This window comes from Crotalus tigris, unplaced genomic scaffold (assembly GCF_016545835.1).
Source record: "Crotalus tigris isolate CLP2741 ecotype Arizona unplaced genomic scaffold, ASM1654583v1 scf7180000018371.15429387391:27106975, whole genome shotgun sequence".
In the NCBI taxonomy this organism is placed as follows: domain Eukaryota; kingdom Metazoa; phylum Chordata; class Lepidosauria; order Squamata; family Viperidae; genus Crotalus; species Crotalus tigris.
The window spans coordinates 2,819,781-2,841,228 of record NW_024096970.1 but is presented as its reverse complement, the minus strand read 5'-3'; the positions used below and the strand labels follow the sequence as shown (position 1 = coordinate 2,841,228).

Sequence of the window (21,448 nt, the reverse complement as noted above, 5' to 3'; positions counted from 1 at the left end):
CGTCCTAAAGCTATATAGAATGGATTATATTAAATAAAATTAGTCTTACAACATGTCTGACTATTTAACATTATAGTTCATGTTATTTCTACTATACAATGTGTTGAAAACATTGTTCTACTGCTAACTTCAGCTTTGTTGCTGCAGAGATCTTAAATATTTGCCAAATATTAGCTCATGAGTAGTCTCATTGAATTTACTGGCAGTGTTTCGTTTCTTAATGTAAAACATATGTTTAGGAATGCTGCATGACCAAGGCTATAGTTACTGAAGGATTAAACTTACATAAACCTATAAAAAACAGATGTGTAAAATAAATACAAGTTCTTTATAACCTTTCATTATCACGTTTAGAGATAGACAGATAGATAGATAGATAGATAGATAGATAGATAGATAGATAGATAGATAGATAGATAGATAGATAGATAGATAGATATAGATGATAGATAGATTAATAGGTACTTCTTCAGTAGGTGGCATGATTATTCTTTAATGTGTGACTGTCCAGTGGAAAATCTTACCTAACATTCTTACTAGATTCAATTCTCTTCTACAGTTGTAAGGCTCTGTCCCACTCAGTTAGGAAGGCATGGCTGATGTAGCAGTTAAATGTTTTCAGCTAATAGTTGTTTCCCTTGCCTTCTTTTCTTCCCCTCAATGAGTGTTTGAGGAACAAAATTGAAAAAAAGAAAATACAACTGTTTCAGAAGGAGAGTAAAAAAAAGAAATGATAAGTAGTCCCATCTAAAATGGAAACTGGACCTCAGACAAAATAGTTTTGAAGGAAACTGTATGTCAACCCTCTCAGGTAAACCAGACAGAAAAAATGAACAGATGAGCTAATTTTACTTTATTGTAAGGCTACAGCAGTAGTGGCGAACCTATGGCACAAGGGCCAGAGGTGGCACTCAGAGCCCTCTCTGTGGGCACTCACGCCGTTGCCCCAGGCCCATCTCCCCCCATGGCTCCCTCCTCACCAGCAGCTCGCCCAGAGGAGAGTCGCCCCCAAGCACAGCCGGCACGGAGCAGCACAGCCAAGGACATGGCAGCTGGGCAGCAGGGACAAGACTCCGCCCTTGTGCCCCGTCGCACACAGATGATGCTGCAGGGTGCGTGTAGAGAGCATGGCCGCCATGGCGCTGCTGGGTCACCTGGGCAATCTGCGATGGGCTGTGGGTGACCCTGTGGGTGGGCAGGGCCTGGCTGGGGGCAGAGCGAGGGGTGGAGCGGGGGCAGGCGGGGCCGGTTTTTGGGCACTCAGTCTCTAAAAGGTTCGCCATCGCTGGGCTACAGTAACAGTGCCTTATCACTGTTACACACTGCCAGAGTCATGTTTTTGAGATGGGTGGCCATATAAATAAAGAAAATCTTGTAAATCTGAAAGTATAAATCTCTCACTATCACTTTGAACTGCCTGATCAATTAGGGTGAGTCTTTCCTAAATTTCTTTCTCTGACTGTGGGCTCCTCCCTCTCTCGTCTTATTGGTTCCTAGGCAGCATCTCTTCCATTTATCCCTCAACATCATTCCCTCATACCATTATATTGTATAAGCACATTCAAATCAAACTCTATCCGCACTCTGATTATCCACTGCACCTAGAAATAAATCTCTATGGGTTAAATTTCTTCCTGCATCCTGGAGTTCCATCCCATAACCTGGCAGAGAGCTCACAGATTCCCTTTTTTTTTTCCCACAAGGAACTTCACAAGCCTCCAGCATACCCTGCCTTGCTATTTAGCCCCCAGAGGAAGGGTTTTCTTGCTTATGGATTTCATTAACTGGCACTGATAAGGTTCCTCCACACAGCCATGTTTCTCCCATTGTTGAAATGGGAGGAAAGTAAGCCAATGGCCTACTTCTTTTGTGTGCCTTAAAATGACTCCAACAGTATTGCTGCCTTCGCAGAATATAATTTGGGCCATTTTCAGTGCAGCTGTTGGTTCCCCTTTTCCAAGCCAGCACTGGAAAAAAGCAATTCCATGTATGCAGAGTCCAGGAGGTTATCCTGCTGAAATAGAAACTCTTCTTCCAGGGGCTGGACATTACATCATATTTCTTTAAACAGCTGATCAAATTAAGGAGTTATTTTGGCTGGGGGTAGTACAATACAATCATTTAAAAATCCTCCTCTAAACATTTTTATGTTTTAAAACATATAACTTGGGGGTTTTTTTATATGCAAGTTTAAAAGACCATCTGATTTACACTGATGGAAGTCATGCTGAATTGATGTGGGCTTAGATATCATGTTAATTTCCCTCGTTCCTGTTTTTTGCTGTTGTCAGGATGTTTTTGCTTACCAGTGGATATTGACCTCCCAGTAGACCTGCATTTGGTCTTACATGAGGTCAATATTCCCACATCTGAACCCCAGAAGAGGAAGAATAAAATATTTGTACTGAGAAGTATTCAGTCTCTTTGGAAGTCGTAGTATACATGGCTATGGAAGTCTATAAGTTGGAGGAGAGGGAAGTATTACAGCAGTCCTCCCAGGCAGTGGTGGGATTCAAATATGTGAACAACCGGTTCTCTGTGTGGATGCCGCTTCTGGAAGTCCATTCTGGGCCTGGGCAGCAAAAAATTAGCTACCGGTTCTACCGAAGTGGTGCGAACTGGCTGAATCCCACCACTGCTCCCAGGCCATTTGGAGCCCAGTAAATTGCTCACTTCCAGAGGACCTTCTTCTTTTCACCACTAGAATGTCCAGATGGGAAGACTTCTGCCATAATAGCAAGGAAACCACTAATTTCCTTCCAGAACCTCTTGAACAGGTTTCAATCTACCTCAGCAGAAGCGTGGCACTGAGATGGAGATTATGTTGTCAAGACATACAGTTAAGAAAAAGCAAATAGTGTTTCTTTATGCTACAACAAAGAGACTATGTGGATGAGTCCATGGATTTACATTATTAGAGACTGAAATAATTGGTCCTTAAGTGAAGTAACATACCAGAAATTTTGAGAAGCTTGCATTGCACTGTACCAATTGTCACATATCATCCTAAAGATTCTGTTTATGTTTTCCATAACTGATAAATATCATAGTTCTATGCACAAATGCAAAGCTTCATGGCTGTGGTAGATTTTTATTTTTTTTCTTCAGGTATTCAGAATGTTTTTCCAGGGAGGTTGTTTAAAAAGAAACTTTATTTACATTATATAAGGAAAGGGGTCTAATGATGTGTGCAAACATGTTGATGTTAAGTTGCAAATTAATTTTTTTCACTTTATAAATGTGTATTAAGAATTGCACAGTACAAAAGTGGAAGTGGAATAGCTTTTTAAATGAAAAATCTATATATCTAGAAAGACATTGTTTATGAATATGGAAGATCTGTTGAAATCATCTGAATAAAAGTAAAAAGTGTAAGAAACCAAACTGAAACCATTCTGGGAATTTAGGACAGATCACGTAACCTAGCAGAGGATGGGAATAATGCCCTCCCTAAATCATTTCAAGTGTTCAAGACAGCAGACCTTAGCATCAACAGTGGACTTCTGCTAATCCTGGCAAAGTAAAAATGGTTGATAGAGTAAATTATTAGCATGTTGGAGAAAAGCATTATGTTCATGGAGTCAAGATAACATGAGGAATAGCTGGGAAAAGTCAGTTACATATTTTGGATTGCAAATTTCAATGAAATTAGGCAAAAAATGGTCACATATCATGATCTGAAATTCTAATGGATAAACAAATTGGAGTGTAATATGAGACACCCCCCCCCTAAAAATGGGTTACTGAACACAAAGCACAAACAATTCCCATCCAAAGGAAAAATTAGAAAAGTTTTAGCTAGACTGCATGAATGAATGGTGAGCTTACTGACAAATTGAAAAGCAAAAAGACTATAAAAATGGAAGCAAGGACTGATAACTAAGGTGATATACAAATTGATAAGTCAAGCTTATAGAGATGGAGCTAGCAAGATGAAAGCTGAAAATGAGATGAGGCTGGTGAGGAATGAAAATATAATAAGAAAGATTTGAGAAAATATCTTTCCAACACTGAAGAGCCAGGGAGGTTATTGGTCTGTTCAACAGGTAAAGTGAATAAGTAATAACAAAGAAAAGAGAGAAGGCAGAAAGCAGAATACTTTAACAGCTGCCTTGTCTCAGAAGAGAGAGAAAGCTAATAATAATAATAATAATAATAATAATAATAATATCAAATTTTAAAAAAATAATTACATATCAAACAAGGAAAAATAGTGAAAACTGAAGGAATCAAGATGCCCCACGACAATAACATTAAGAGTCTGGATGAGAAAGATTACTACAAATACTTGGGTATCCTTCAAGCTGACAACATCAAGCACACTGAAGTCCAGAAAAAGATTAGAGGTGAATACATCAAGAGAGTGAAGAAGATCTTAAAATCCAAACTCAATGGAGGAAATACCATAAAGGCAATCAACACCTGGGCAATCCCAGTCATTAGGTACACAGCTGGAATAGTGGCCTGGACTCAAGCAGAACTAAAAGCAATGGATAGGCAGACCAGAAAAATAATGACAATGAATCATGCCCTTCATCCACGCAGTGACATTGATAGACTTTATCTACCAAGGCAAATAGGTGGGCATGGAATGCTACAAGTACATCAGATGGTTGAAGAAGAAAAAATGGCTTTGGAAGAATATCTGAAGAACAATGATGAAGATTCACTGAAATTAGTATATCAGGAAGGCTTACTAACTACTGGAGAGACCAAACTGGCCTACAAGAAAGACCAAATGAAGAACAGAATAGAGGCATGGGACGACAAAGCACTACATGCCAATACATTAAAAAAATAGCTGGGAAAGCAGATAATCAGGAAAATTGAAGAAAGAGACCGAGGGACTAATTCTGGCTGCACAAGACCAAGCCTTAAGGACAAATGCGTATAAAGTCAAAATTGAGAAGACAGCAACAGACAGTAAGTGCCACCTATGCAAAGAAGCTGAATAAACAGTGGACCACCTGGTAAGCTGTTGCAAGAAGATTGCACAGACTGACTACAAGCAGTGGCATGACAAAGTAGCAACAATGGTGCATTGGAAGATCTGCAAAAAAAATATAATTTGCCTGTAAGCAAAAAATGGTGGGATCATAAAATAGAGAAAGTCATAGAAAATGATAAAATTAAACTGCTGTGGGACTTCAGAATTCAAACAGACAAGCACCTGCAACATAACACCCCAGACTTAACAATTGTCGATAAGAAAGACAAAAAAGTCTGGATAGTGGATGTGGCAGTGCCTGGAGACAGCAGAATAGACGAGAAAGAACTGGAGAAGATAACAAAATACAAAGACTACAAATAGAAATAGAAAGACTGTGGCAAAAGCAAGCAAGGGTAGTACCAATAGTAATAGGCTCCTTTGGTGCAATCCCAAAACAACTGGAGCACCACTTGAACACCATTGGCATTGACAAATTCGCTATTAGTCAATTGCAAAAGGCGGCCTTATTAGAAACTGCTTCCATCCTGCGACGATATCTGTAATACCATCAAACATCCACATCTGCCTATCCCAGGTCCTGGGTGAGGACTCAATAGGTAGACAAAATGCCAAACCCAGTCTGAACATCTGGCTGACTGTGTGATGATCAATAATAATAATAATAATAATAATAATAATAATAATAATAATAATAATAATAATAATAATAATAAAGTTGGAAGGGACCTTGGAGGTCATCGAGTCCAACCCCTGCTCAGGCAGGAAACCCTACACCATTTTGGACAGATGGCTGTCCAGTCTCTTCTTAAAAACTTCCAGTGTTGGAGCATTCACCGCTTCTGGAGGCAGGGTGTTCCATTGGTTAATTGTTCTAACTGTCAGGAAGTTTCTCCTTAGTTCTAGGTTGCTTCTCTCCTTTATTAGTTTCCAATGTCTTGTCCTGCCCTCAGGTGCTTTGGAGAATAATTTGATTCCCTGTTCTTTGTGGCAGCCCCTGAGATATTGGAAGACTGCTATCATGTCCCCCCTCGTCCTTCTCTTCATTAAACTAGACATACCCAATTCCAGAAACCGTTCCTCATATGTTTTAGCCTCCAGACCCCTAATCACCTTTGTTGCTCTTCTCTGTACTCTTTCTAGAGTCTCAGCATCTTTTTTACATCGTGATGACCAAAACTGAATGCAGTATTTCAAGTGTGGCCTTACCAAGGCATTGTAAAGTGGTATTAATACTTCATGTGATCTTGATTCTATCCCTCTGTTATATATTGTAAAAGAAAGGAGTAATGTGTTTGAGTATTGAAAAAGGTATAAAAAGCCATATAGCTATATGAAATTAATTCCAGATTGCAGGGTCAGGTAGGATACTAAAAGAATTGATGGAAGTAATATACCACTGATGATATTCAAAAACTATAAGTATTGACTACAGTCTTGGAAAATTCCTAGAGAACTGCTAAGATACTAGAAGAACAAACATATTCCCAATATTAAAAGAGAGAGGGAAGACTTGAAAAATTGTGCACTAGTCATGTTAATATCTGTAGTGTGTAAGATACTTGGGAAAAAAGACAAGCACCATGTCTGCAAGCACTTAGAAAAAAATGTTTCTATTACAAGGACCCACCATCAGTTTATCAAGAACAAATAATGTCAGACTAACTTTATGTCTTTTTATGTCAGAGTTTACTATATTGATGGGGCAAAGGAATGCTGTGGATGTATTTATATCTTGATCGAGTAAATGTATGACAAAGTCTCTCATGATATCTTCATGGACAAGATTAATAATGTGGGCAAGATAGTACTGTGGCCTGGTTGATTTGCAATTGAGCAATCATCCTCAAAGGATGTTCATAAATTGTTCTGGAAGGAAATATTAGGTGTTGTCCTTCAAGTCTCCATCTTTGGCTGTTAGTCAATATCTTCATAAATGATCTAGAACAGGTGTGTCAAACTCACAATGTCACGTGATGTGTCGCAACGTATCGTGACTTGTTTTACATTGCTGGCAATGGGGTGGGCGCAGTTTCGCCATGACGCATCCGGCCCATGGGCCGGCAGTTTAACACCCCTGATCTAGAACATGGAATAAAAAGGATGCTCATCAGATTTGCAGTTGAACAATATTGAGGGGTTGATTAATATCTTAGAGAGCAAATATAGACGCTTAAACTTTTTTGAAGTAATTTAAATCTGACTTGTAGATTTGGGAATCCTAGTGGACCACCAGCTGAACATAAGTAACTAAAAAGCTTAGTGTAGCCTTGGATTGGATTTACAAAGCATTGTTTCCAGGTCATGGGAAATAATAATTCCATTGTACTCTGTGTTGATTGAACCCTACCTGGAATATGTACCTAGTTCTTGGCACTGCATTTTAAAGGGGACATGGAGAAGCTAGTGTGAGTTTCAAGAAGAGCATCCAGTAAAATAAGAGGCCTGAGATAACAAGCATCTCTGAAGAACAGTTAAAACAGCTGGAATGTTTAGCTTGCATAAGAGAAGACAAATGGGACATATACTAGTATCTACCTTTTTGATCAAAGGACTTATTTCATTGGTCACCTCAAGTGTCTGATGAACTCCATTCAGTTTTAAAAGGAACACTTTTATTACCCAATTTATATAACTGCCTATTTCATAAATGTAACCCTGAGCAGTGTGCAATCAAAACAAGTTAGGGTTATACCTGAGGCTTTGATGTACTATTTGACTGAGGTCATAAGTGCAAAAATCAGATGTAATTTTTTTCAGCACCACTGTAATTTTGAATGGTCACTAAATGAATGGTTGTAAATTGAGGGCTATGTGTATTTTAATTTACCTCAGAATTCTCACTCTCCATTTCCCTTGATCTTTCTGCAGTCTTTGATATCATCAGTCATAGTATCCAGGAGTTAGGAGTAGAGGGCACAGTTCTATGGTAGTTCTTTTTCTTCTGGGGCTGGTTTTGTTTGGTGTTAAGAAGGAAAAGATCTAGCCCAAAACCTCTATCCTCAGTGTTCTATGCTCTCTGCTCCTATTTAATATCTAAATGAAATCACTGGATGAGGTCATGAGGTAAAAATTTCATGAGTATGCATAAGAAACTCATTTATAACATATGTATCTGTAGGAATATATGCAGGATAGGACTCAAAGGAGGTAAAACATTTTAAAGTCGACAAACAGATACCATGCAGAAGCAACTCAAGTAGATGCCTCCCTAATTCAGTGAATTATAAGGAGGAGGTCCAGCACAATTAGTCTTGCAAGATTCTGTTAGCCAATCTCAATAAAATGAGTTTTAACCTTCCTGTGGAGTTGATTTCCTGGTCTGCTCTATCTAGTGGGCCTAATGTTAACTCTGGCAGATTGTGAAGAGATGGTGCCTATGGAGGGGAAGATGTGTGATAGACTGCAATGAAGTGGAAATTTCTCAGAAAGGAGGGAGTACATTTATTGGGGGGAAGGGGCGTTGTCTTACCTGAACGCCTTTTCTCAGCAGGGAGATGGAGAATCCACCAATGGGTTAACTCTGCCTTCCTGCCCATTAGACCAAGTCAGCCAAATTTGCCACGCCCATCCTTGGGTAACCACTCCCCATTCTTTTGACAAGGGCAAAGTAGCTGACAACAATTTGACATGTTGGCTCCCGGTTCCCTGATATGAACTAGTTATTCTTAAGGGTGGGAATGGATTCTCCATCTCTGTGCTGAGAAAAGGCGTTCAGGTAAGACAACGCCCTTTCTCCAGCACCAGAGATGGAGAATCCACCAATGGGACATACCAAAGCCTCACTGTCCCAATGGGGGAAAGCAGTTCCTGGTAAGGAAGAGGGGGCGGTGCTTGCCCGTCTGCTGTTTCTGTGGCGGGAAACTTGAGGCGGAGAAGAAGAAGGTTGCTTCCTGCAACCGCGGCATGCTCCGGCCTCCAAACTGGCGATGGGAGCAACAAGAAGCAAAGGAGAAACAATCGCTCCACTTAATCCAGAGATCGCTCAGGGCACCTCACAAGCCGAAATTTCTGTGCGTCGCTAGGGAACTTCCCCCCCAAAGGAACGAAACGTAAGGAGAAAGGGAAATCCCGGAAGAATGGCGGCCACCGCTCCGACGGGTAAACCCAGCTGGCTGCCACGCTGAACCTAGTGCTTAGCAGCTGATCCAATCTTTCCCGGGGCTTTCACCCTTGGCCTGGCTGCTATGAGCCCTGCTGGCTGCAGCGCTGATTCTAGCGCTTAGCAGCTGATGAGGGATTTCCACAGAACTTCCCCTTTCCTGGGGTTCTGATTCCTAGGGACTCCCTCCGATGGGAAAGGCTGCTGCGCTGGTCCCAGTGCAGGCAGCGGATCTGGGTCTTTTTCCCTTCTTTAAAGCTGAAATCACAGGAGAGGCTTCAGATCTGTGGATGGAAAAGGAAGGAAACCCCTTCCCTTTCTTCTACAGCCTATTTCATCAAGCGCTGATCCCAGCGCTGTTGGAAAGGCTGTGAATGAGGAGAGAGAGAATCCACCAATCAATTAATATCTACTACCTGCCTTAGACCGGGAGCCGAATTTGTCACGTCCGTCTGGGCAAAGACCAAATCAAGAATGGGGATTGGTTACCCAAGGACAGGCATGGCAAATTTGGCTGACTTGGTCTAATGGGCAGGAAGGGAGAGTTAACCCATTGGTGGATTCTCCATCTCCGGTGCTGGAGAATGGGAGAGACAACACAACCCAGAGCTGAATAAGAAACAGAGAAAGAGTTAGGTTAGTCACTCCCTAGAATCTCCCAGGGTATCTCCACTAAGGTGAGAATAGTAAAGGTTTAGGTTCACAAGATTCTATGTGTCTGTTGTGTATAAACAAATTAAGAACTGAAGTCTGGCTGGGCTGTTCTATGTCATTCTTGGGCTGGGCCTGACATAGATCAAGCAATGCTGTCAAGGATCTTTCTCAGTATCTCAGTGCTTTGAAGGTCCATACAAGGAAGTTTCCACTCAATTGTAACAAGACTGAATTGTTGGGAGTGTTGCATTACTTAGATCCATGAATGTTTTGTTCTGGATACAGCTCCATTTCCTTAGGTGGAACAGGTGTACAATTTGGGGTTTTTGTTTAAACACCAGATAGCATGGCCAGGAGGACTTTCATACAAATCCATCTTATATACCATCTGTACCTGTTCGGGATCTTCAAGAAATCTTTCTCACTGTCACTCATGCCTTGATCATCTCCCAGTTGAATATGAACAACACATTCCTCCTGAAGTTACCCTTGAAGACCACTAGGAGCTGTAACTGAACCAGAATGCAGTGGCATGTATAGTTTTGCCACAATACATATATGTAACACTATTACTTTCTGAGATGGAACTATCTTCTGGCTGCAATTCAAAGTTCTGACTATCATGTATAAAGAGCATGGGATTGAAATATCTTTGGCCCTATGTAAAGCCTTGAAAACCTGGCTTTTCTGCAGGATTGGACCAGGGTGATGGATGATTCTGTCTTTAATGGTGGGCGGTCTCAAATGTTTTTTTAAATTTATTATTTGATTTTGTTTAATTCTGTACTATTTTAATCAGGTCTTAGATGCTCAGAGCTGCAATTGTGGGTTGAGCAGCCATAAAAATTGATGAAATGAATAGTGTTCCAATTGTTTATGATGACTATTTGTCAAAAATGGTCTTAACAGATCCACGCACTAATCATGAAATTGTGGTAGGTTATCTATAAAGTCCCCCCCCAACTTATTCATTCCTTAATCTTGAGTCTATGGATTGAAAAAAAAATAGCTATGTACTTTGTAATCAAAAGAGGAATTAAGTATTAGAAATTAGAACAAATTTGCCATTTATTTCCCTAAAGAACTATTTGCCATGATAAATATTGCAATGCTTATAGAAATAAGTAGAGCTAATGTCTTTAATCACAATTATGGCTAGCTGAACAAGAAACTAGACTAATGAGACATTCTGTGCCAGTGATTAGCAAATGGTTATCCTTTATGAACTCCTCTTGACTCCATTGTTTCTGAAACTATCATAGGATAAATTATATTTTAACTATGTTTAAAATAAAAGAGAAGCACATTTTTTTGATATTCTTCTCAGAGTCAGCCAAGAGAATTTGTAAAGAGTGCATGAATGTAAATTCACACTGGACATGAAGAATTAGGTACTTGGTTCTAAATACTGTGATCTGTATCAGAAGTATTCTTATGAGAAGTAATGTTTCATATGATAATCTACATATTTTCACTCTCATTTCTCAGCCACCATGGACAGCATCTGCAATATCATCCCAATTTAACTTTATGGCTAAAAATGTTTCTTACCACTCAGTGGAATGGTCTGTATTCACATTCCATTATCATTTTTCTTTAAGACAGGCTCCCTATTACAAACCTGTTACCATTCATTAAATGCCCTTTACTGTGTGTTCTTTTTCTACTTTTGTATTAAGGTCCTGCCATTTTTAAAAATAATTTGGATCTCATAGTCAACACACATGTGGGACCTCTACTCTTTATTAAAACAACCCCTCTTTTTCAGCTTCTCCAGGAGGCTCAGAGAGATGCCAATGCTTTAAGAAACTCATTAATATTAACACAACTCTTAAACCAATACCATCTATTTTTTTCAAAATCTCTCAGAGGTTTGAAAAAGATGGACTACTTTCATAATTTATCATTTAGTTGAACATTCAAAGTCCCAATATGCTAACTTCAGCAATATTCAAATTCTTTTAAAAAAGAAAATTCTGGTGCTGAAAAAGGAAATTTACGACCGCTCCTCAATAGCAGCTGTCAGTGTCCCTGCAGCCGCATGATTGCAATTCAGGTACTTGATGACATGCACATTCATTTATATCCCACATTTATTATTTTTATAAATAATTCAAGGTGATGAACATACCCCTTTTCCTCCTATTTTCCCCATTTATGATAGTCACATGATCATAGTTTGTGACCTTCACAGCCAGTTTCCCACATGCAAAGTCAATGGGGAAGCCAGCAGGAGATTGCAAGTCTCCATCATGTAACATCATGTTTAATAACTGTTGGTTATTTACTTAACAACTGCAACCAAAACTGACGTGAGCCAGTGTGGTCACATGACATTTCATTTTATAACCAATTAAGGTTGACAAGTGACAGCTACTATATTAAATGTCTTTCCAAAAACCTATGTCTGTATATACTACCCCTGATCACATGTCTTTAACTTTTCAAAAGCTACATCATTTGTGATGCTCATGCAATAATATCATGACATATGAGATATCACTATGGCATCTACTGGCTACCTATGAATAAAATACTGATCTACAAACTAATCAACCTTCCTCCAACGTGTTGTGTGAACCCCTTCAGCATGTGTGTGTCTTGTAAATATAATTAAGTTAATGTGTTATACAAACACTACTATTTTTAACATTGCCTAGATTTCTAAATTCTTGTGAATCTTTACTGTAGCTTAAGGCAAGCTAATATTAATATTAACCATTGTTACTGCTGACCAAGTTATATGGTAGCATCTAACTACCTAACTTTGGCTGCTCCTAAAACATTAAGGAGAATCGGACCTAATTACTGTAGTATTTCTTGGAAGACAAATCATCAGGAAAAGCCAGTGAAACTATTTTTGTATTCTTGCCAAAGAAACTACATGGATCTGCCTTTGAAGTGCTGAGCTCAATTTGAAGGAAATGTTATTTACTGTTGCAGCTACAACTAGCATTCAGTATTTATTTTTGTACCAATATTGTGCAGAACATATAAAGCTCCCCTTTACTTCATAATTATTAGGTAATAATAGGATAATAAAAGAAGTAACTTTCATGGAATAACTAACTCTGAATTAAAGGTAAGACGAACTTGACAAATGGAGTTGTTCAGTCAGGCCAAAACACTTTTATGCCTAAAATTAAGGGGGGAAATGGCAAATTTTTTCATCTCAATGAAGTGCTAAAATTCTTCACCATTATGATAGGGCCTAGATAGCCTAGAGATAGCGTAATTAGCAATCATAGCAGGAAATTCTGTCCTACAACACTGAAGAATGTCTAGAGACCTAACAGGATACAGCTAACAGAATCCTGATGAAAGGAGATGCCTCATTTGCCATATCCACACTAGTGATTTTATGGCATCCTACTGCACCATTCAACAGTTGCTATGATATTATATGAACAATAAAGTCTGGTTTTACAGTATTGCAGTAATGACTGGATGAATCTGTAAGATGCTATAAATGACTAGTTTGGAAATGTCTCCTGGTTAATGCTAAAGTCAATCCTAGTGAAGAGAAAGTAGGTTGGACTCATAGAAAGTAATTTGGCAGAAAGGAGATATGGGAAAAAACAAAGGAACTGGCTATAGGTGGTCTTATAAATACATGCATGAGTAAAATGGAATGGAATGAAAGAAGAAGAAAGGGCTCTTCCCATTCTGAAATTACTATGAGTGCATGCGAGCCACTGTATTGAACTTCCTTTTTTTTTTTTTTTTTGCAATAGTATCAAACACAAACGCGGCAATTCAAATACAGTGAACTGGTCCTTGCTATATTTCTTCTGCTATTTGTGTTCCAATTTCTGGAAAGAGAGATGCTGAGAGGAAGCAGAGCTGCTATGTTGCAGCCCAATAATAACATCTCTAATGGTAGAAAAGTCCTACCAAAACAAGGAAGATTCAAGAGAAAGTGGATAAAGTTAAAAAAGCAGGTAGGCAGAACAACAGGGACAAGTTTTTCCTCTTAACATGTGAAGAGAGTAAATATAAACAACATTTTCTTATGAAACACATAAGTAACATAAATACAAAATGAAACTGATTTCTGAATAACAGGGTTGGTTTCAAATGAACAATAAGAACAAACACAAAAAGTTACCTCTTGGACACAACCATTCCAATAGAATAAAACAACTGGAAAATACATTTAATTGACCCAAAAGAAACTGGGAGAAGCAGGGGAAAGAAAACAGTGAGAAGCATAGAAAGAAGACCAAGGAATGAGAAAAAAGATGAAGGTCAACATTGCATTTCAGAACAGTATGCAATCAAGAGTTAACAGTCAAAGATTTATTGTGCCCAGACTGCAGAGGGAGGGAGCTCAAATGATGGCTAGGACTGACTTCAAATAAAAACAAAAAATGCAAAAAAAAATGTTATATTTGTTAATGCTATGACACCACATGTCTGCTTTCAAAACTCTGGTGCCAAGATTCATATATAATCAAATAGTCAAAGCCAAGAAATAATTAAAAGCCAGGCTCTCTGGAACACCTGGACTGACAAAGCAGATGATTGCTTGGATGCTATCTAGTGCTGCACAGTTAATTATTTTTTTTACCAAAGGAACTGACATGAAAATACTTTTTATTCACTTTGTATCAGCAAATAAATAAAATGCTTTTCTGTATAGTTGCTCATTTTCACGTATACAGCCCAACCCACATTTTACAATAATTTTAATCTGCGTGATTTAATTGTATATTTTATTGAATTTTAGTGCATAAAAATACAAGTTGGGAAGTAAAAGACTATTCACATACATTTTCCTCATACAGGATAGTGGAAAGAAGTCTGATGAGACTAAAGTCTTTAAAAGGCAATGAAAATTATTTCATACACGCTCTATTTAAAATACGTTTTATTGTAGCATCATCATATAGATAACATAACTCCTTACGTTGCATGAAAGATAATTGGTTCTATTTCTGAATTTTCACCACATTTTTACCTTCAGCTTTTTCTCTGTCAGAAAATGGGGAATGATACCAGACAAATGCAAATGGAAATGCAAGGGAAATTCAGTCTCTTATTTTTTAAAACAGAATGCTACTAATTATTTTTAAAAAATTTAAGTAGAAGTGGGAACTTTTTCTTTTTTTTCTGTTTCCTTCCTTGCTATATTGATTGAAACATGGAAGATGAATCTGGAGCCATAGAACAAATGAAAAATGTATGCCTGTCATGTGATATTATATTTCTATCAAATCTTTTTGATATTATGAATAGATGTCAGTATGGCAAATAAATGCACACTAGCCTGTATAGATGAATTTCCAACATTATTTTAATTTTCTTGTAGATTCTTATATATTCTAGATAAAGATTTCCAAACTATTGTGAATATTCTTTGTCAAGATTTATAGTTTCTTATATGATGTCTGATAGTAGTTTATCAGGGGATTTGAAAATACTTACACGTTTCTTTCCTATGTAATTATTTTCCAAATAACATTTAAATCTTCAAATGTCTTGTAGAGTGAAAGGTATGACTAAGCAATCCATCAATTTAACAGAATGTACTTGAAGCATGATTAAATTTGGATTCCACCTATTTCTTTTGCCTTTTTCAGTGAGCAGCCAGTTTTAAGCTTTTCAGTTAGAATATTTCCATGAATTTGCCGATTAATGACAACAGATTAAATAATCTAGAATGACATCTATTTTAGTTAAATTACTTACTTAGAATCTGAAAAGTAATCAATTTAGGTGCATAAAATCAGCTCTGAATATTATACAACAGGTCTGATTTCATCTCACAATTGTTTAAAAAAAACCCAAAAGGGTAGGTGAACTCAAAATTTTCAGTATAGCTTCTATGTGTAATCAGATCATTCAATTCACATGAACTTTAAATTGTAAGGTGTTCGAATCATGATTCTTATATTCTTGTCATTTATAACATTATATAATATTAAGTTTCCATGTAAGTATAATCCATTTAGTATAAAATAACCATTTTAAATGTTCATAGTATTTCTCTGAAATAGATGAGGATTTATGAATGGAACATACTGTATTTCTCTATGGTTTTTAAAAATCTACATATTCACACTGCTAAGTGAATTGTTTTACTTGATATTTAGTTTGTTACATTCTTAGCAATCCTATAACTTGGTATATTGCAATCACCATTTCTAAAATGTCCAGTCCTTGGCTGGAAATTCCAAGTTGCTAAATTTTGGAGGATGTAAATTTGGTACACAGCTGATTTATAATTTCCCCCATTTGTAATTTATCATACAACACAATAATATTAATAAATTCTAAGAATATTGAGGGCAGATAAAAAGAAAGAATTAGAATTATACTGATGGTCACAGTAAAACAAAACATTCAGTCAGAATTCTTTAGTGAATTTTACACTGAATTTTAATGCATTTTAAGGGAAACCAAAGCAATCATGTAGTTTTTGGATGCAATGTTGTATCAAGCTGAAGTTTCTCACAACTGTCATGTACATCAGGCCAGAGATAACAAAAATGTAACCTAATATCTACCATTATGAAACAGCAAACAACATCAGTTTTCAACCTTATTAAAACTGAGCAACTGGTATTACTGATATGACAGAGAGTGGTTGAGTTTCTTTCCATCAGTATTAAGCAAATATGTGGCTCTGTCAAAGAACAAATCTTCAAGAAAATCTGTCTGATGAGGTAATTTTATTACTCATTCATAGTGCCTTGTATTTGCTGCACTTAAAATAGACACTTGTACCCAGTGGCTTTTTATTACTGGAAGGAGGGTGGAGAGAGGGAATCACATACACGCTGGTCTTTTTTTCTTTCTCCTGGCAAATGGAAGCAATTCAATCCAACATGGCTTGAAACTTGAGTAGGTCACTGTATACCGTGATAGAATTCCCTAATCCCTGAGCCAAATTTCCCGAGGGGGCCCCTCCTACTTGTCCTGCACTTTCCAAGCTGACTTTTCCATTCCTTCAGCCCTCTCCTCTTCTCTCCTCCCCCCCCCCCCCACTTCATCTCTTCATCTCCCTCTACCTTACAGCCTTGATATCTGATCTGCTGCTAGGATTCAGGTTTCAGTTTTTACAGCTTAGGCTGTCTATTGCTATATACATTCCTTTCTTTCTGCTCTGTCGTGATTACTTAGCAGAGCTTATTTTACACAAGTCCACATGAAAGCAGTTCAGATGAAGGGAAGCAGTCAAGCTGCTTGAACAGTTCAGATGTGCACCTACACAAGGGCACATTGTGCTCACCAGAAAATGTTGTCGTATACATTTCATACAATACGACTAATTTGTTAAGTTACTGTACTCTTTAACTTAGTGAAGAGGAGGAAATCTTTTTGGTATACCTTTCTTTCAGTAAGTGAAGAATTTTTGAAAGAAAGACAAGGAAATATCCAAGGAACTTAGAAGGAAACAAGATGAAAACCTGCTCAGAACTTTAGTTATAAAAACCCAGAATGTGCTCTCCAAGCTTAATAAGATAACTAACTCTACGATGTAGCCAAGGCTGCCTGAAAGCTTCTGCTGTTATTCACATTTCAACCGCGCAATCTATAAAAGCTGTTCCCAAAACTATATCAGATCCACAGCCTTGGATTAAATTACTCATATAAATGAAACTCTGATATATTTATTTCTCTTATTGCTTTTCTTCCATTATCAGAGGATTAGGGAAAGAGAGGTTTACCTGCCTTAAAATTAACACTAATGCTTAATAGACTTTCATAAAAAGAAAAAAAAATCTTGTGTAATTTTCCTCCTTTCACATACAGTGTTGTTTTTGTTTCTTCCTCACCATTTCAGACAAACATCTGTTCTACTGCAGAAGAACAACTATCTCCCAAACCACCAAGTGTGCCTGCAGCCAAAGTAAACAAAACAAACCCAGAGGATCCAGCATAGTCAGCCTTTATATCCAGCCAGGATAGCATTTCATATGTTTTGATTAAAATTAGCTAATTTGTAATGCTAGAACCTAAGAAACTGAAAAACTGCAGATCGAATGAAGCACTGTCTTAAACGGACAGTGCATAATGGGACAGAGTTCCATGCCCACTGTCCCCCTTCCTCTCTATCCTTACCAAAATAAAAATCCAAACAAGGTCTGACTAAGCAATTACTCTTAAATTCAAGTGTGCACAAAGCTTCCCCTAAGATAGAAAGTCTACCTGCAAAGAGGCATATGTATATATGCCTAGAGATTGGATAAATGTTATAGATATTCAGGGCACTTTGTTCTTACATGTGTCACCACTACCTTTGTTCAAATGTCCATCTGCTGTTGGACAAACCTCCAATACAGAAAGAAACAATACAGACAAATAACAGATTGACTGAGTTTAAAAATTAAACATTAAAGCAAGCATCCTCTTCCAAATTGATTTGCTAAGCATAATAAGTAAAATGGTCTTGTTGATCCCTTTCGGTTGCTAGCCTTGGACCACATAGGCAAAGATTCCATGATGATGCATATTCAGTTTCACACAACAGCTTTTTAAATTATTACATGCCAACAATATATATTGGATATTTGAATATAACCTGTTAACAGAATGATTATGAATGCTCCATTTCACTAAATGCAACTCCGGTGAATTAATTGTATCCTATCTGAAAACTATATTGTTTTATTATTTGAAGCAAAGCAACTTCACTTCAGACCCGTAGGGAGGTTTAGGGAAAGGAAAGATGAGAAACATAAAAATTAATACTAACAACAATAACAGTGCTATCAGACAGTGATTTCATGTTCACCCAGGTGAATAATGTTTATTTATTTATTGGGCAACTTTTTAGATATTAGCCTCTGGAGTGCCAGCCCACAAAATTACCTCTAGAACACAGCTGGATTGGCACTATTTCCTGTGAGGATGCTGGTTTTACCTCCCCCATACACAATCACTCCAAACAGGTATAGATGATAAACAGAATGTACACACACAAACATTCATATTCATGCACCCTTCTAGGACAGCTTTCAATTCAACACTCTGCTTCCTTGATTAACTGTGAAGTGGAGCACAGAAAACAGACACAGAAGTAAAAGGGAGAAGAAAAAGACAAGAGATCCTGTGTCTAAGCTCAAGAATGATGTGCAGTTCAGACCATAACATTTCACTTTGACAATTTAATTACACAGTTGCAGCTGGCTACTGGAAAGGGGGCCAGAGGGAGAGGGTGCTTAAATGACTTCCCTTCTTTTCTAACTTTTAACAGCTTCTAGATTATCTGGCTGGGATGGGCACATAGAAGGGAACTGAACCCCTTTGGAGAAAATATTATAAATAATAGTAATTATAACCATCAACATATCAGATCCGCTTAGGGATCTGGCTTTATCGCCTGTGAACTCTGCAATTAGGAGGAGTTCAGGCACCTTTCGCCAACCCTATCTGAGGTTCCCCCCCCAACAACAAAACAAGAGGTCTTTTATTTATAATATATTCTTCCATGGAGGGGAGGGGAGACCGGATTACGGGGGGGATCTGCAATAAGCTTCCCTCCTCTCCATCCCTCTCCCTTTTTCTTCCCTTTTCGCATCCGATAGTGATAAAGGGGAGCGCAGAGACGTACCTTCATCTCTTCATTGATTTCCCTTTTCACGGGGTGAGCCGGCTTCCTGCTTCTTTTATTTTCTGGAGGTCTCCCTTCTTTCTCCATTTCTGCCATTTTTTTGTTGTTTTGTGTGCGTGTGTGTTGTGTGTGTGTGTGTGTGTATGTGCGCGCGCGCGCGCGTGTATCTACTTTGGTGGAAATGAAATGGCTGCTGGTATTATTTGGGAAAAGCTTTGGGGGGAAGGTTGTGGAGAGGAAGGGAGGGAGGACGGGGGCGGCTTTTAGCGCTGGGCGAAAGCGTCAACGGGTGTCAAAGGAGAAAGCGGCTCTGGGAGGGTTGGGGATGCGGGCCGGACCGTGGGTTGCCCTGGCGAGTCAGCCATCTTCTGTCTCCCTGTCTGTCTGCAGGACCGAGCGCGAGAGACGGGCTCTGTGCGTGCATGGGGAGGGGGCGGCGAGGGAGAAGGAGGAGAGTCAGCAGCAAGGAGAGAAAGAAAGAAGCCACTCCAGTTCCTTCCAAAGAGCGGGCGGGCGTGCGCGCGGAGGGAGAGGGGGGAAGCAGGACGTCCCCCTGCCCAGGCATTGGGCGGGGCTTCCAATATCATCAAACCCTCCGCCTCTTCTTCTCCTGCTGCTAGTTAGGCACAGATTCAAAGCGGGGAGGGGGCTTTTTATACTTAATTGTCATTACCTCTTCCCCCCTCCGCCCCCGCAGGAACTGTCGTCCCTTGTGGAAAATATAACAAGGAACTCCTCGGCTCCTTGCTTCCCCCCCCCCCCCAATCTTTTTTATGGTGTTGTTTTTGGTAGTCACTGGTGGTCGCCACATATGGTCTTCGGTTACACGCTCTTGTTCAACCACCTACCCCTTCGAAACCCAGCGACGGGACGAATGGCAGGGACCCTTTATTAAAACGCCCTGTGTTACAAAGACGCACTTAAGTAGCATGCACGGCTGGCCTCCAAACGTGCGGTGTGTGGGTGAGGGAGAGAGAGAGTGTGTGTGTGGCAGAGAGACATAATTGAAAGGAAGGTCGCCTTAGGTTGCCGAAGTGGCCCATGGTAGTGGCAGCCAGTAGCAGTTTCTTAGGGCGAGTGTGTGTGTGTGTGAAAGAGAGCGCGCACCCTGGAACCCGCAGCCTGAGGATGGAGGATGCTGAGTGCTCAGGACTGGCTGGCTGGCGGCCCGCTAGCCCGCCCCTCTATGCAACTCCACCTTTAGGAGAAAGAGGGAGGAAAAAGGCGCAAATGGAGGCTGCTCTCCATGCCTGTCTGCCCACGGCGCTGGGAAGGGAACGTTTCTACAGCCGCGTTGAAACCTCTCCAGCTGAGGCGGAGCTTGACGTTTTCGTGGGTGGGCGGCAGTTTGGAGGGAGCTGGGCCGCTGAAACGGCACTAGTATTCGACAAGCAAAGACGTTACACCAACGGGGGTTTTTGCTTTGTTTTGATTTTGGCGGGAGGATCTTCCCCAGTCCCGCGCAACTAGTCCTCAAGGAAAGCTTCGCTTAATGTGTGGCATCAGGCTTTTGTCCCAACATATTAGGTTCCATCTATGCCAATAATTAGCTAAATGATTGTGTGTGTGTGCGTGCCAACAATCAGCTAAATGATTGTGTGTGGCGGGGGGCGTATAAAGTTCGTCTCTACGAACATATTCTGAATTAATGGAAAGGACTCTTAACGTATCGTATCCCATAACCGAGTGTTATTTTTAAACATTAAAATCTGGAAACTAAACATGATCTATCCTTCTCAAACCTTTCATTCAGTTCTTCAAGGCTGGCTGCCTTTATAGATCTGGGAGTCTGCCATTGCCCCAGACTCGTATTAGCACCCATCCTTTCATTCTGTTTGTTCTGTTCGAGAACTGACTCGAACTCTCTCCGTCTCCGAGTTTTGTTTCGGAGAGATTTGACTTACTTCTTCATCTCTGTTGAAAGAAAATGGAAAATGAATAGTATGATAGACAATACTTGGAACTAAGTGCTGGATTAACGGTACACACGGAAGGAGAATGCACTGATTATATTCGGTCGTACACACCTACTCTTTAGTAGCTCATAATTATCTGATACTATACAATATGGAGGTGTCCATTTTCCATTAGTGAAAATCATAAAGCTCTCCTTTAAAAAAAAAGTACAATGTCAAAATTAAGTTTGGTTCCAATTCTTGATCTGCATTTTATTTATTACAGTTGG

The 21,448-nt window shown here is 39.2% G+C and overlaps 1 protein-coding gene across 4 annotated transcripts in view; it reads right to left on the bottom strand.

Annotated features, from left to right (window-relative positions):
- Positions 1-19,993, bottom strand: part of LOC120311526 (sine oculis binding protein homolog) — a 159,123-nt gene extending 139,130 nt beyond the window's left edge. For all 4 annotated transcript variants that reach the window (XR_005557643.1, XM_039351121.1, XM_039351123.1 and 1 more), the window contains exon 1: positions 19,264-19,993. Coding sequence is in view for 3 of the 4 variants with exons in the window: in XM_039351121.1 (XP_039207055.1) it covers positions 19,264-19,359 (96 nt within the window). In the remaining variant the exon portion in view is untranslated. The remainder of the gene's footprint in view (positions 1-19,263) is intronic.
- Between the last annotated feature and the right edge of the window lie 1,455 nt (positions 19,994-21,448).